General features: G+C 42.7%; 1 protein-coding gene across 1 annotated transcript in view; it reads right to left on the reverse strand.

Annotated features, from left to right (window-relative positions):
* Positions 1–16,629, reverse strand: part of SERINC5 (serine incorporator 5) — a 102,261-nt gene that overhangs the window by 32,867 nt on the left and 52,765 nt on the right. The window contains 2 exon segments of the mRNA XM_030323736.1: positions 206–218; positions 221–383. Of these exon segments, the coding sequence (XP_030179596.1) occupies positions 206–218; positions 221–383 (176 nt within the window).

Here is a 16,629-nt window from a genome sequence, read left to right on the forward strand (position 1 = left end):
GCTCAGTCGGTTTAAGCGTCTGATTCTTCATTTTGGGCTCAGGTCGTGATCGGATTGATGCTTTGTGAGTTAGAACCCCGCACACTGACAGTGCCAAGCCTGCTTGGGATTCACTCCCTCTCTCTCTACCCTCCCCTGCTCACACTCCCTCTCTCGCAAAATAAATAACTATTCAGAAACCAACCCCCCAAGACTGAAGACTCACCCGTTGTGAATTGCGCTCTACAACCTTTGCTGCTGTTGATTTTCAAGGTCAGAAGGCAGAAGATGAAGAAGAAACAGGCCATTCCAAAACAGACTCTATACACGGCAGAATACCCCACTAGTTTCTCACAGGTGTCACCAGCTTTAATGCCTTTACAAATATCTTCGTAAAAAGGAATCTGAGGAAAAACAGAAAAAAGTCATCTGTTAAAACTGGGTAAGAGAGGGTGCTGGCTGGCTCAGGCAGAAGAGATTTGACTCTTGATCTTGGGATGTGGGTTGAGCCCATGTTGAATGCAGAGATTACTTTATAAACAAACAAACTTCTAACAAAATAATAATAAAGTTGGGTAAAGAGGGGCTGTCATGAAGTGTTCCCTGAGCCTGCAATCAAAGTCCAATGTGGAAATGTATTTGGGCATAGAGAAACAAACAATTTTCTCTGAATCTTTTTTTTTTAATTTTTAATGTTTTATTTATTTTTTGAGACAGAGCAGCATGAGCAGGGCAGGGGCAGACAGAGAGGGAGACAGAATCGAAGCAGGCTCCAGGCTCTGAGCTGTCAGTACAGAGCCTGACTCAGGGCTCGAACCCATGGACTGTGAGATCATGGCCTGAGCTGAAGTTGGATGCTGAAACCGACTGAGCCACCCAGGCGCCCTCTGAATCATTTTTAAAGACACAGTGCTCATAGCATACCACTTCACCTTTACTTATCCTAATGAATTTGAAATCTAGCATCAGAATTTTTAAAAATTATACTTGTCATTTTTCTTGAAAGCAAAACATACAGAATAAAAGTGAGAAACTTCCTCACTCCTGACCCAAAATGTCATCCTCTCTCAAGAGAGTTAACAATTTGGTGGGTATTTATTAGTTCAGGTGGTGTGTCATCCCCATACTTAGTCACAATACACACAAACACACACACACACACACCACACACACCATGTATATAGATATACAAAAAACAGCTTATTAAATAAAAGATTATACGTATTGTCTGTGATGTTTCCAACTAACAGTAAGCCGTGAGATCTTTCCTATTAATTATACATAAAATCCCAACCCACTCTTAACCACTATTAAATTTTATAGTAAGAATTCTAGATCAAAATTGGTAAGCTTCCCACACTGAACTTGTTAGGGACAATTTTTTGTTTCCTGTTATATGTTTTCTTGCTATTACAAATGCTGACTCAATAAACATTGCTATGCCTGCTCATTGCATACATGCCATTATTTATACAGGAAAGACTCCTGACCTAGAAATGGAGTCAAGTTTAGTTTCAAGAGTTAGAGTCAAACCACACTTCAAAGACTATAGCAATTCATGTCTCATCAGTAATATCTGAGACTGCTCACATTTCCAACCTGAACCTGCAGTTTAAAGATAAAGTAAAGGTTCATAAACAAATGGCCCCAAGAGGGGGCGCCTGGGTGGCGCAGTCGGTTAAGCGTCCGACTTCAGCCAGGTCACGGTCTCGCGCTCCGTGAGTCGAGCCCGCGTCGGGCTCGGGCTGATGGCTCAGAGCCTGGAGCCTGTTTCCGATTCGTGTCTCCTCTCTCTCTGCCCTCCCCCGTTCATGCTCTGTCTCTCTCTGTCCCAAAAATAAAAATAAACGTTGAAAAAAAAATTAAAAAAAAAAAAAACAAATGGCCCCAAGATATGCCACTTTGGTGAGAATTACATTGATCTGAAAACATCAAGTTCCAGAAGACTCAAAAACTTTGGCCTTCCTTGCTAATTGCCTAAAAAAAAAGTAGATGGGGGCAGGGGAGAATTAATAGAGGACTTGTTCCAGGAAGGGAGCACCATAGACCAGTACAGCCTAGTGCACCTGCGTGGCTCAGTCAGTTAAGCATCTGACTTCAGGTCATGATCTCACCCACCATTCGTTGAGTTGAGCCCTGCTTCAGGTGCGCCCTGCTTCTCTGAAGAAGAAAGAAAGAAAGAAAGAAGAGAAAGAAAGAGAAAGAAAGAAAGAAAGAAAAGAAAGAAAGAAGAGAAAGAGAAGAAAGGAAAAGAAAGAAAGAGAAAAGAGAAAGAAGAAAGGAAAAAAAAGAAGAAAGAGAATAAAGAAAGAAAGAAAGAAAGAAAGAAAGAAAGAAGAAAGAAGAAAGAAAGAAAGAAAGAAAACAAACGAACACAACTACAGCATATATGAACTAGGTAGTAGACAAGGAGGAATTCAGCAAGGTCTGTTATGAAATTCCTCTGTCCCTTGCTTCCATATGGCCCAGCAAATCTGTTTACCAAACATTTACCCTTTATCTTCCAGTAAATTGCCTTCCTTCCCATCGGAGTCTCGAAGTCTCAAGCCCCTTCCCCCTTCTCCTTAGTTCAGGATGACATATATACCTCATTTTGTCTATCTTTGGAATCTCATGTTTATGAGATAATGTGGATTCTGTGAAAGTATGAAATTAAGTTTGATTTCCCCTATTAATCTGTCTTGTATCTATTTAATTTTTAGACCAGCCAGGAAATTCTTGAAGAGTGAGGAAAAATTTTCCTCCCCCCAATAAAAAACACTATCTTGTTCAATGTCCTCATTATGAGTAGTGTTCACATCTTTGTTAAATTTATGGCTATCTGCATTTTTCTCTCTGAATTGGCTATTAATTGAGCTTTTTTTTTTTTTGATCTGTTGACACTGTTATTTATGAGTCTTAATCTTCTGATAAATGTTGGCAATGGTTTCTTCTAGTCCAACTAGAAGGTTTCAATGTAAAACCTATATGCATTACCAGAATGATTAAAATCTTCCATAATAGGGGCGGGCGCCTGGGTGGCTCAGTTAGTTGAGCGTCCAACTTCAGCTCAGGTCATGATCTCATGATTTGTGAGTTAGAGCCCCACATCAGGCTCTGTGCTGACAGCTCAGAGCCTACAGCCTGCTTCGGATTCTATCTCCTTCTCTCTCTGCCCCTCCCCACTTGTGCTCTGTCTCTCTGTCTCTCAAAAATAAATAAAATAAAATAAAAAATTTTTTAATCTTCAATAATAAAAACAAGCAGTATATTTCTTAACTAATGTTGGAAAATAAAGATTTAGTCAATGGTATTAAAAAAAAAAGAAAGAAACTTTGCTTCTATTAACATCAAAGTGGAACATTCTTCAGAACAAAACAATAAGCTGAAATCACATTGTAACTGTTATTCACAAGACAAAAAATATCGCAGAGGGGAAAAAAATGACACAAAGCTGGAAGTAAAATTGAAGCATGACAAGCTAGTTTTTTCTTCAGAAAGATTTTTTTAAGCTTATTTATTTTGAGAGAGAGAGAGAGAGAGAGAGGAGTAGCAAAGCGAGAGATAGAGAGCAAGAATTCCAAACGCGGGGCTTGAACTCACAAACTGCAAGATCATGACCTGAGCCGAAACCAAGAGCTGGACGCTCAACCAACTGAGCCACCCAGATGCCCCTCTCCAGAAATGATCTTAAAGGCTACTCAGATTTCCATCAGCAAAAGGAAAACTAAATTTAATTGGAGTTCATTTTCCTGAACAAAGATTCCCTCCACTCAGAAAATGTCTGCAGTCATTATAATACCTGAATCTGAAACATGCTTTTCCAAAACAGCATGTTTTTTCAAGTAAATGCCTCGGGCAAAAATGCATGTTGCTGAGAACCAATTAGTATAGGTCCTTGTCTCTGAACAGATAGATACACAAGATTTCATAAAGAAATGTCAAATATTTGTAGTCAGAAAGTTTCTACAACCGCAATTTTCTTTTTTTTAGATCAGTTCAAGATGTAAAAGAATACAGACACTACTGTATTTTTTAACAGGCTACAAAACAAAGTAGCATGTGTAGGATTACCAGATAAAATACAAAGTGTATAGTTAAATTTAAATTTTGCACAATGACAGATTTTTTAGTCTCAGTACATCTGCAGGAGTGCTGACAGTACGGACTCCATCTTTGGCCCTCCTGCTAGTTTGTGTTCACTTGATGACCTCTCTTGGGGCTGGGTGTTCAGGGCGCCCTGGAGATTAATATACTTAGAAATGCCTGCCAGGCCCAGATGGAGGCTGGGGGAGGCTTGTTTGGCCCTATGAATCAGTTAGATAGAACATGGTCTTCCCTCTTCCTGAGGCACAGGTGGTGCCAAAAGATCTAATTGAAGGTTAGCTGTCAATTAGGTACATGTGAACCCTCTGACCTCATGACAGTGCTCTCACGCATGTCCCCTCCCTCTGTAAAACCCAAACGAAGGTCCAGACTTTGCAGAGAATAACTGCACTTGCCGGGGATCCTTCTCTGCCAGATCCACCCCCCACAACCCCTCACCCCCACACTCAGTAAGTTACCCTAAATAAAACTCTGTATAAATTGTATCGAGTTGCCTGCTTCGTTTTCCAGTCTCAAAGTTGCCTTCTCAGTTTGGGAGAAATAATTTACTCTTCCTCCTCTACCTTCTAACAATGAATGCTCCATACAATATTTGGGACATACTTATGCTAAAAAAAAAAAAGCATTCCTTGTCATAAAATAAAGCTCAAAAGAAGTCAGGCTCTCTCTGGAAGGGGCCAGGTGTACTCCATGCTAGAAAGATGAAAAGATGACTGGTTTCAGTAGGTGGGTAAGGTGGAAGGCCCTGGTTCAAAAGTCCAGGTAACAGATGAAGAAGGTAAGCCACTGGTAGGGAGACTAGAAATTCTGTAGGTAAAAGTCCTAACTGGTAGGACTATATGAATGACAAGAATGAAGTGAAGGAGGGGGCGGTGGGTACTGTTTGGGGTGGTGGGGGAATGGGGTTGGCATAGGACAAACAGGGGAACTAGAACAGATCAGGCGTTTGTTTTAACATACAGGGTTGGAGGCACCTTGGGGCATCCCAGTGAAAATGTCTAGTCTGGAAATTGTTTTAGGACAGTGATTCGGACTGGGCCCAAGGGCACAGGAAGCACTCCCATGCAGGTAATAAGAGAAGTCAGCAAGTGCTTTCCGAAGGAGTCTCAATTTTTAGCTTGTGTTTTACCATAAGTGAGCAAACTCACAAGGTTAAAAATCGTCAAATAGTCAACATCCAAAAACCAAATGATCCAATTAAAAAATGGGCAGAAGACACGAACAGACATTTGTCCAAAGTTGACATCCAGATGGCCAACAGACACATAAAAAGATGCTCATCATGACTTACCATCAGGGAAATACAAATCAAAACTACAATAAGATATCACCTCACACCTGTCAGAATGGCTACAATCAACAACACAAGACACAAAAGGGGTTGGTGAGGATGTGGACAAAGGGGAACCTCACGCACTGTTGGTGGGAATGCAAACTGGTGCACCGCTTTGCAAAACAGTGTGGAGGTTCCTCAAAAAGTTAAAAATAAAACTACCCTATGGTCCAGCAAATGCACTACTGGGTATTTACCTAAAGAACAGAAGAACACCAATTCAAAGGGATACATGTACCCCTATGTTTATAGCAGCATTATTTACAACAGCCAAATTATGGAAGCAGCCCAAGTGTCCATCGAAAGATGAATGGAAAGGGGCACCTGGGTGGCTTAGTCGGTTAAGCGGCCGACTTCGGCTCAGGTCATGATCTCACGGTCCGTGAGTTCGAGCCCCGTGTCGGGCTCTGTGCTGACACCTCAGAGCCTGGAGCCTGTTTCAGATTCTGTGTCTCCCTCTCTCTCTCTGACCCTCCCCTGCTCATGCTCTGTCTCTCTCTCTGTCTCAAAAATAAATAAACGTTAAAAAAAAAATTTTTTTTAAAAAAGAAAGATGAATGGAAAAAGAAGATGTGGTGTTCATACACACATACAGTAGAATATTATTCATCCGTTAAAAAGAATGAAATCCTGCTATTTGCAATGACATGGATAGAGCTATACAGTACAATGCTAAGCAAAATAAGTCAGAGAAAGACAAATACCATATCATTTCACTCCTATGTGGAATTTCAGAAACAAAACAATGAGCAAAGGGGGGAAAAGGAGAGAGACAAACCAAGAAACAGACTCTTAATTATAGGGAACAAATTGATGGTTACCAGAGGGGAGGAGGGGTGTGGCGATAGGTGATAGGGATTAAGGAGTGCACTTTTCTTAAAATGAGCACCGGGTGATGTATGGAATTGATTCATTATATTGTACACCTGAAACTAATATATTAACACTGCACCTTAACTAACCGGAATTAAGATAAAAGCTTAATTTAAAGAATGTTTTTAATTTATTTATTTTGAGAGAGCGAGAGAGACTGAGCACGCACACAAGTGGGAAAGGGGCAGAGACAGAGACAGAGAATCCCAAGCAGGCTCTGCACTGTCAGCACAGAGTCCAACGCAGTACTCGGTCTCACAAACTGTGAGATCATGACCTGAGCTGAGAACAAGAGTCCAATGCTTAACCAACTGAGCCACCCAGACACCCCATTAGGCTGTTTTGCTTATACAGAACTTATTGCTCTACAATACTCATCCACCTCTCCCTCCTTCCCTTCTCTCTTCCACTCAGTCAGCAAAACTAATTTCTGACATTCCCCCCTCAACTATGACACAAGCATGTCAGTACCCCTTTCATCTACACCAGCCCATCTTTTAACTTCAGGCGCTTCTCTGCCTAACTCCCCACAAATCCACTTCTCTCCTCTCCTCCCCAAACCCATTTCAAGGAGAACACTAATGCCAGGAGGCCTAAACTTCCACTCTAAACCCCCCCACCCCCGCCCCGCTTATTTACTCCCAGAGGCTCTCAGGCTCATCAAAAGGTGAGTATGTGTTTCATCCAAAATAAAAGTAGCCAAACTACCCACTGCTCCAAGTACTAAGACCTGCTTTATACTCTGTGGGTGACTTAGTCAGTTAGTCCTCAGTAAGTGGTGAATATTTTTAGGCAAAGAACCTCTACGTTGAACAAGCTGGCAGGATTCACGAAGGGGGAATTTGCTCTGGTTCAATATTTGCTCTTCCAAGTTCCATCCCAGTTTTAAAAAAAGAAAACACACATCATACACAGGCTCCACACTATGGAGTGAAGGCAATGGGCTGGCTCAGGGTGTTGCCTCCTTAAGTCGGGCCCTGGGCATCCAAGGACACTACATCTATGTTGGTTCTGTAGGGACCTGTGGGCAAAGGGTTTCCTTTCAATCCTCAAGGCAGCCAAACTCAAAGCCATAAAATTATCAGAAAAAATAAACAAGGACTCAGTGGACTTCCAACCCCAACTCCCCTACTAACTTGAGCAAATTACACACCCTCTCTGAGCTTCAATTTCCGTATCTGTACAATGAAATAAAATTGCCATCTACCTTATGAAGTTGTCCTGAGAATTAAATCAGTCAGTCCTTGTAAAGTGATTGCCACAGTTCCTAATCCATAATAGCCATTAACTAAACTTCCTGGGGTGCCTGGCTGGCTCAGTCTCAGAGCATGAGCCTCTTAATCTCAGGGTCAAGAGTTCAAGCCCCACACTGGCCACGGAGCCTACTTAAAAAATTAAATAAATAAACTGCCTTAAATTCTAAAGTACTATCTACTTTATAAAAAGAACTTTTGGAGGAGGGGTGTCTGGGTAGCTCAGTCAGTTGAGTGTCCAACTCTTGATTTTGACTCAGGTCATGATCTCACAGTTCCTGGGATCGAGCCCACGTCAGGCTCTGTGCTGACAGCTCGGAGCCTGACTGGGATTTTCTCTTTCTCTGCCCTTCCTCTGCTCGCGCCCTTTCTCACACACACAAAATAAATAAACATTAAAAAGGGGGAGGGTGCCTGGGTGCCTCAGTCAGTTAAGCATCCAACTCTTGATTTCAGCTCAGGTCATGATCTCACAGTTCATGAGATAGAGTCCCACATTGGGCTCTGCACTTACAGTGTGGAGCCTGCTTGGGATTCTCCCTCCCTCTCTCTCTGCCCCTCCCCTTACCCCCCCCCCCACAAGCAAGCTTTGTTGATCTTTCTCCCAAAATAATTAAATTAACATTTTAAAGAGAAAGAAAGAAAGAAAGAAAGAAAGAAAGAAAGAAAGAAAGAAAGAAAGAAAGAAAGAAAGAGGGAGGGAGGGAGGGAGGGAGGGAGGGAGGGAGGGAGAAAGATCTTTCCAGGGAGGGAATCAGCACATTACATGAACAACTGATGGGTTGCTGCATTCTGACTTAAACACAGTGGGGAATAAGCATCTTAGAAATCAGGAGATGCTCTACTCACTTTACCAAAGGATTGGTGTTGCAAGATACAGGCTAACTTCCAATAAGATGACTCCTTCCCTGGTATATTTATATAAGAACTGAGTTCCAAAAAACAACATTCATTTATCTGTTTTTCAGAGATCTAGCCACTGGTCAAAGAAAATATATCTGAACTCCCAAATCAGGGAAGATATTTTCAAAACATCAACACAAGTATGAAGCTCAAAGACATGGAAGCTAGAAGGAAATCCACACAATTTTTCCTACACAGGAGAGATGCCAGCTACGTCCCCCAAACAACTTCAATCTCAGAGGAGTAAGTATCAAGAACCCACAGAAGAGGTATGGAAAGGCCTACACACAGGTCTGGTTGGCCCAAGGCCCAGATGCTACAAACTTAGAAAAAAGTATGGACTTTGGGAGGGTTCTTACAGAAGCAGAGAGGAGGAAGATGAGAGGTGTGTCCTCCTAATATGAAAGTGTTATTTGGGAGAGATGAGAAAATGGCATATTAGTAAAGCTAAAGATTCTCACATTATATAAAATTTCCATATAAAAGCTGCAAGGAAAGCTTTGGGCAGGTTGGCATGAGTAATAGCATGAAAACCAGAAGAACTAGCTCTGCAAGTTCTGTTTAATATCTCTTGACAATGAATTTCATAACCAGAGCCTCTTTCTGTCTGCCTCTCCTCTTTCTGGTATTCCACTTATCTTCAAACTTTCTAAGGCAATTTGTTTTTCTCTGTGGAATAATGTCAGGTCCGTATCAGTGATGTCTATCTGTCACCTGCCAACAGACAGGAGCTGTGAAATGGGGAACACCGAAGTCAGCTTCCATCCTCCTGTAGACCACCTCTGGGCTCATTCCTTGATAAGTGATTATCTCTGAGGCCATTTTCGTGACGGGGTACAGGTTTTTATTTTCATTTTTTTATTTTAGAAAGAGCGCACACGCATGAGAAGGGGAGAGTGGCAGAGTGAGGGAGAGAAAGAATCCCAAGCAGGCTCCACGATCAGCACAGAGCCCAATGCAGGGCTCAATCCCACGAACGGAACCATGAGATCATGACCTAAGTAAGCCCAAATCAAGAGTCAGGTGCTCAATGGACTGAGCCACCCAAGCGCCCCCTGGGGGTAGGGGTGGGACTATTTAAAATCAGTACCAACAACCAACACTCACTTCTCTTTGGGGTGGGTTTCTAAATATTTTTAAGATGCAAGTCTCCATTTGTCATTGTTAAAAACCACAGGAGGAACGCAACTTCCACAGTCTAGTTTTATCTGACCCTGCCACCTCTGAAATCAGGAACTCAATGCCTCCAACAGTAACTCTGCAGAATCACAGAGGCATGATACAGAGCTGGCATTAGCACTCACAGCTCCTCCACCTCAAGCATTTCATCAGGATCGGCACAGCCCCAAATATGATTAGACAGAAAACAACTCTGTTCAAACTGTCAACAAAAAGCTTTCAACAGAAACAAAACAACTCCCCGAGGACTGAGTAATTATGATGGAATGAAAGGATCTTCCACGGGAGAACAGGGATCAACTAATGCCAGTCTCTAGGAGAGAATTAGGTAACATCGAAGGTAGAATGTACAAACTACACCACACCAGTAACAGAAGTAAGAGTTAATCCCAGTGAAAGTTTTTATAGCTCTGCATTCAGAAGGCAACAGCATCGGGGAATGGGGGCCATGGAATGGATAGGTCCCATTTGCTGATTTGATGTAAGCCTACAAATTAAGGCAGAGGAACTCAGGTACAGGAATCCTGGTTTCTAGCTTGAGAGCTGATCTGATGGCAGACCAGTGGTGGGGCAATAATTCACTTAAAAAACAGATTGCATTGGAGGTGTCTGTATCAATGGGAAGCATGAGACAGTGACTAAGCAAGGTGCGGTGCTCCAGGAAGATAGCTGGACTAGAGATAAAGATTTGGTAGACCAGCAGAAGTGGTAAAAGAGGCAATCATAGGTAAACTCACGGGGAGAGGAATGTGGTGAAGGAGGGGAGGGGGGACAGGGGTGGACACAGCCCCAAATGCTGGGGAATGCAAATATTCAGGGGCTGGAAAGAAGGAAAAAACTCAAGGAAGAAACTGAAAAACTACAAACTGAAGAAGAGAAGTGGAAGGAGAGGCATTCAAGAAGCAGAATGTGGGGGCGCCTGGGTGGCGCAGTCGGTTAAGCGTCCGACTTCAGCCAGGTCACGATCTCGCGGTCCGTGAGTTCGAGCCCCGCATCAGGCTCTGGGCTGATGGCTCAGAGCCTGGAGCCTGTTTCTGATTCTGTGTCTCCCTCTCTCTCTGCCCCTCCCCTGTTCATGCTTTGTCTCTCTCTGTCCCCCCCCCCAAAAAATAAATAAATAAATAAATAAATAAATAAATAAATAAATAAATAAATAAAAAAGAAGCAGAATGTGGACCATCTGGGTGGCTCAGTCTCTTTGGCATCTGACTTCAGCTCAGGTCATGGTCTCACAGCTTGTGAGGTCATGAGTTTGAGCCCTGAGTCAGACTGCCTGCTGTCAGCACAGAGTCCATTCAGATCCCTCTGTCCCCCCTCTCCCTCTGTCCCTCCCCAACTCACTCTCTCAAAAATGAAAACAAACATTTAAAAAAAAAAAAAAAAAGGAAGCAGAGCGTGGTCAGCAGTGTCAAATAATGCCAATGTGCGGGGACTGAGAAGTAACATTGGGTCTGGCAGCCAAGAGTCATTTGGGACATTGAATCAAAATATTCTCTAGAGCCAGTGGGAGCAGAAGCCGAACTACAGATGGTTGAGGAGATAGCCCAGGTCTGGGTATGGGTCAGGAAGCAAACCCAGCAGGTCTTTTGCCCATACTTCCAAGAAATCAAGCGGCAAAGGCCAAGGATCATTCCTAAATTTTATTGATTTGTGATTACTCATGCAATACTTAATAATTACATTCTTGTTGCCAAGGAAAATGTAAATTACAAAAAAGGTAGAGAAAATACAACCCTCTTGACCATTATCACCCCACCTCCAACTTGATTGCTCCCCAGAGGTAAGCACTGTTGCAGCTGTGTGCATACCGTTATGGACACTTTGCTGTGTTATTCTACACTCACTACGTCTTGGGGATGGTTGCATGTCCGTACCAACCCTAATTTAGTTTCTGTTACCCAACTGCCAGACATTTAGGTCGTTTCTGATTTTTCACTCTTATAAAAATAATGCATGGGAATGCAAGATGGTGCAGCCACTCTGGAAAACAGTATGGAGGTTCCTCAAAAAACTAAAACTAGAGGTTCCTCAAAAAACTAAAAACTAAAAATAGAGCTCCCCTACAACCCAGCAATTGCACTACTAGGCATTTATCCACAGGATACAGGTGTGCTGTTTCAAAGGGGCACAGGCACCCCCATGTTTATAATAGCACTATCAACTATAGCCAAAGTATGGAAAGAGCCCAAATGCCCATCGATGGATGAATGGATAAAGAAGATGTGGTATATCTATACAATGGAGTATTACTCAGCCATCAAAAAGAATGAAATCTTGCCATTTGCAACTACACAGATGGAACTGAAGGATATTATGCTAAGTGAAATTAGTCAGTCTGTTGCATCCACACGACTCCTGAAACAGAATGCTATGGGCACCAGTGACAGTCACAACAAAGTTTATTACAATGAGAGGCAAGGCCGACCAATCGGGACCAACACTCTTGATAAGAGAGCGCCCTGAACAGCTGGGGTACAGAGTTTTTATAGCCAATCACATCGTTTTATCATCACCTGGGAACAGAACAAAGAAATAGTTTCCAGATGAGTTAGAAACAGTTGCCAGATGAGTTAGAAACAGTTGCCAGATGAGTTAGAAACAGTTGCCTAATGAGGTGCTTATTTTAGACTTTCTGCCTCTAAGTTGCAACCAGTGGATCTCCTTGACCCTGCCTCTGATGCTCTTTTCTTTGAACTTTTGTTTCCTTAATTGGTGAAGCCTAATTTACAAGGGTATGAGGCTTAGTTTACAAGAGTAAAGCAAGGCTGTTATCTCTTAACCTTCAGTGTCAACACAAAGCTGTTATTTTTCAAGCTAAGCATTAGCCCTACACTACAATTTAACCCTTACAAGTCAGAGAAAGACAAATATCATATGACTTCACACATATGAGGACTTTAAGATAAGGGAAGGGAAACAAAAATAATATAAAAACAGGGAGGGGGACAAAACAGAAGAGACTCTTAAATATGGAGAACAAACAGAGGGTTACTGGAGGGGTTGTGGGAGGGGGATGGGCTAAATGGGTAAGGGGCACTAAGGAATCTACTCCTGAAATCATTGTTGCACTATATGCTAATTCGGGTGTAAACTTAAAAAAAAAAAAAACAAAAAATCAAATTTTAAAAAAAACTTGAAAAAAAAATGCATGATGGATATTTTCCCCACTGTACATATCTCTCTACACGCGTATAAAACATTAAGGAGGGCAGACACCAAGAAGGTAACTTTGGGTCATAAATTTAGTATGTTTTAAATTTTAACAGATATTGCCAAACTCTCCCCAGGGAGGGTTTTTGTGAACTCTAGGGTTAGAGTAAGAGGGTGAGTAGAAGAAAGGAAAGAAAATGTCAGGAGAGCCACATATATACTCCTGGGAGCCAGGAAATCCTCCACTGGCCCCCTGGGGGTCAGCATCTCAATCCTCTTTCCTGAGTGTCTTCACCCATTACACACTGCCCTGATAATCAAGGCAAGTGGGGTGGGAATGGGACCCTCTGAGATCAAGGAAAAAATCTACACTTCACCCCAGAAACAACTTAAAACTCACTACAGAGGTTTGCACTTTGTTTTAGTGGTTCCTGCCCCCCTACTCCTCCCACAGAACACAGGGTCTGGATGCAGGACTTTCTGCTGCCCTGGGAGGAAAAAGGTCAATAAAGAATCACTCGTGAACACAGAGATGCTGGGGGTTCTATAACAAGAAGACTAAACATCTCAACAGGAAAACTTTTCTATTCGGATAACTTATCAGACAAAAGACATGCTTATAGCCTAAGTGAGCCCCAAACAGGCTTTCTTTGTGAATATGTGGACTTGCAATACAGCGATGACATGTTATACACAAATTCAACTGTGTGTGACCGTCTTCTATAACCAAGTTCTTTAAACCAGCGAAACTAGAGCTTGCATGTGAAATCTTTCTTCCATACTACACATTACATTGTACAATTCAATATACAATATAGCACAGAGATCATCGTTCACTCACTCATTCACATCTACTATGTGCAGGTATTGTGCTAGGTTATAGGGATACAAGCAGTGAATAAAATGGGTTTAAAAAATCCATGCTGGGGTGCCTGGGCAGCTCGGTGAGTTAAGCATCCAACTCTTGGTTTCGGCTCAGGTCATGATCTCACAGCTTCATGGGCTCAAGCCCGGCATTGGGCTCTGCAATAACAGTGCAGAGCGCACTTGGGATTCTCTCTCTGTTCCTCTCACACTTGTGCTGTCTCTGTCCTCTCAAAATAAATAAACAACAACAACAATAATAATAAAATCCATGCTGACAAGAAGCTAACTTTCTAGTGAAATGTTGTACACACAGAACCACGTGTGCTCTCCTTTATGGGTATTTCAAGCATTTTCATGGTTAATTTTCACTGCTCATGCATGATCTTTGCCTTAAGTGGGACATGAGAATCTAAAATCCCCAAAAGATCGGACTCTACCATACACAGAACATCAAGTTTCTGAGAGATCCTAGTCCCCAGTCCTCGTACTGAGGACCAGGACATGGCAGACACTCAGGTTTCTGACCCAGCATCTTTCCCATTTTGCCATTTATTGGACCTGGAATGGGGTGTCCCCAGCAACAGGGGACCCACAATCTCATTTTCTCCATCCCCACTTCTTGCTGACCACCAAAATGCTTGGTTTGGCTATATAAAAAAAAATGTAAGTTTTCTTTTCTTTTTAATCATTTACCATTTATTTCAAAAGGCCACATAGAATAAGACAGACTGTTAAACGTGTCACACTAAATTTATTGGTACATTATTCTTCTCGTTGACACAACATGTGGTTGACCCATCCCAGTTATCCGCAACTTCAGGACTCTGGTGTCTTCAACACAAAGTTTAAGCCACTGAAGTTCTCCCCCCAGAGAGGAGAGAATTAACTGCATATGACAAGCACAGAGCCACAAACACAAGAATCAAACACTCACAGCCTATGGGTCAAATTCAGCTGGCTTCTGTTTGTGCAAATAAAGTTTTATTGGAACACAGCCATGCTCCTTTGTTGGTACATTGTTTGGGTGCTTTTGCCCTACAATGGCAGGGTTTGAGTAGTTGCTACAGGCCAAAAAGCCATCAGAGCAGAGAATGTTTTCTAGCTGACTCTCCACAGGAAAAGTTAACAGCCTAGACTACCAGAAATAACAGCTGAGGAGTTGTGTAGCAAGGGTGAATAAAATTAACATCTCAAAGGCAAATGACAAGTGGTGATGACTTACTCTACAGATCAAAAGCCAAAGGACCAGCAGAGAACAGAGAGGTCTATTTGGAGGATTTTCTGAGTGTCCAGGACTCCGCCCTGCCTTCTCACCTCCACTGAGATTCTTTCCCTCCTCCAGAGCACTGCTGTCCCAAAATGGAACTTGTGCTTTAAATGAATTCAACTGTACATCTCCTATATGCCATTTTTAGAGCAGTACATTAAGTGTTTTAATTTATCTGCCGGGTGGTGGAGGAGATGGGGGGAGGACATGCCTGGGAGTTCCAATGCTCCTCTCTGCAGGCCAGAAGCCCTCAATAGCTCTAACAGAAAAAAGTCCTCACATCTGTTATGCAAACACACCATGTGCAACCAAAAATAAAACCCACACTGATGAAAGCCGACATTTCGGAAGATAATTTTAGACTTATTTTAAAACTGTAGAAACAGTATCACTGAAATGTAAAAACCACAGCCCCAAAATGCCTGACCCCCTAGTGATTAAGCTCAAGGCTGCTTTAGAGGTCAACACGCTCCATTCCATTACAAACCTCCCACCTCACCTTAGCTTCGCTGTGTCCAAAGACGCAGAGAAAACATTCCTGAGTGCTAATGTGACCCCAAAGGTCAATAGAAATGATGGCTAAGCTGACAGCAGGGTCTCCAAGTCGCTAATGGAGTTCTCGTACTTGGAGCTTTCAAACACACCCACGTGCATACGGCCTCTCTCACATCAAGGGGTTCCTTCTGCATACACTCACCAAACTCGTCTCTTTCTCCCCGACCTGAGGTCTGGTTCTCTAAGGACAACAACCCTATTACTCATACTTACATCCCCTGCACTTTGCACAGTGCTTGGCATCTACATAGTAAAGAAGGAAAGACAGGAGGAAAGAAGGAATTATAGGACTTAAAAGACTTTTTCAAGCACGAACTCAGATTACAGTGTAACCAAGTAACACGATCACCCTGTTAAATTCTGAAGAGCATCAAGACTCAACTATTCACAATATTTATGTAGCGTTTTGAGGCTACCCACTCCTAGTTCCCTCTGTGTTGTGCCATTTGTCTGCTCCCTCGGGCCCATTTTTATAATGACAGAACTGTTCATTTCCAACCGTAAGCTCTTGTCTGCCCTATTTATCTGCGGAGCGCTCCAAGGTCCCGTCGGCAGACAGCTGCTAAAGAGATGCTTTTGAGGATGACAAAGAAAGGGGGCAGGAAAACTTGAATTCTCACATCCTATCATTCTTCACTTCCCATAGCCAGATCCACCCTGAAACAGAGATCCTCTTTAACACCTGATGCCCCTCCCTCAAAGTTTCTAGGTAACAGACCCGCAGGTCTAAGGACAATAACTATTGTTTCTTTTTCTCTGGCTCCGGGCAAGCTCATTATTACTGGACAGGGATCAAACCTCTCTGCCCTTGGTTCAGACTGGAGGAAAAAAAAAAAAGACTCTCAGCAGGGTATCCATTAGTTCAAATGACTGCTTGTAGTACAGAACTATTTCCCACCATCATTTTCCCCCTGGAATTCGGAATTCACTTGTGTGCCTGAGGGAGGGGAGGGGTGAGGGATGGGAGGGTTGCAGGGACTCTGTTTTCTCCCACATGTTGTTAGGTCTGGATGGAATTTACACCAAAGATAAAACTGTTTGGAAACATGTGTCCCCAAAGTCCCTCCCCCTTGGAAGGGAGGGGACCCAGAGCATTTAAGAGGTGGAACCTCACTACCAGCTCCCCACAGGAAAATTTTCATTAGGGCACAGTGAGAATTTTCCCACGGTGTCCTCACAAAGGA

Source organism: Lynx canadensis, chromosome A1, assembly GCF_007474595.2.
Source record: "Lynx canadensis isolate LIC74 chromosome A1, mLynCan4.pri.v2, whole genome shotgun sequence".
Classification (NCBI taxonomy): domain Eukaryota; kingdom Metazoa; phylum Chordata; class Mammalia; order Carnivora; family Felidae; genus Lynx; species Lynx canadensis.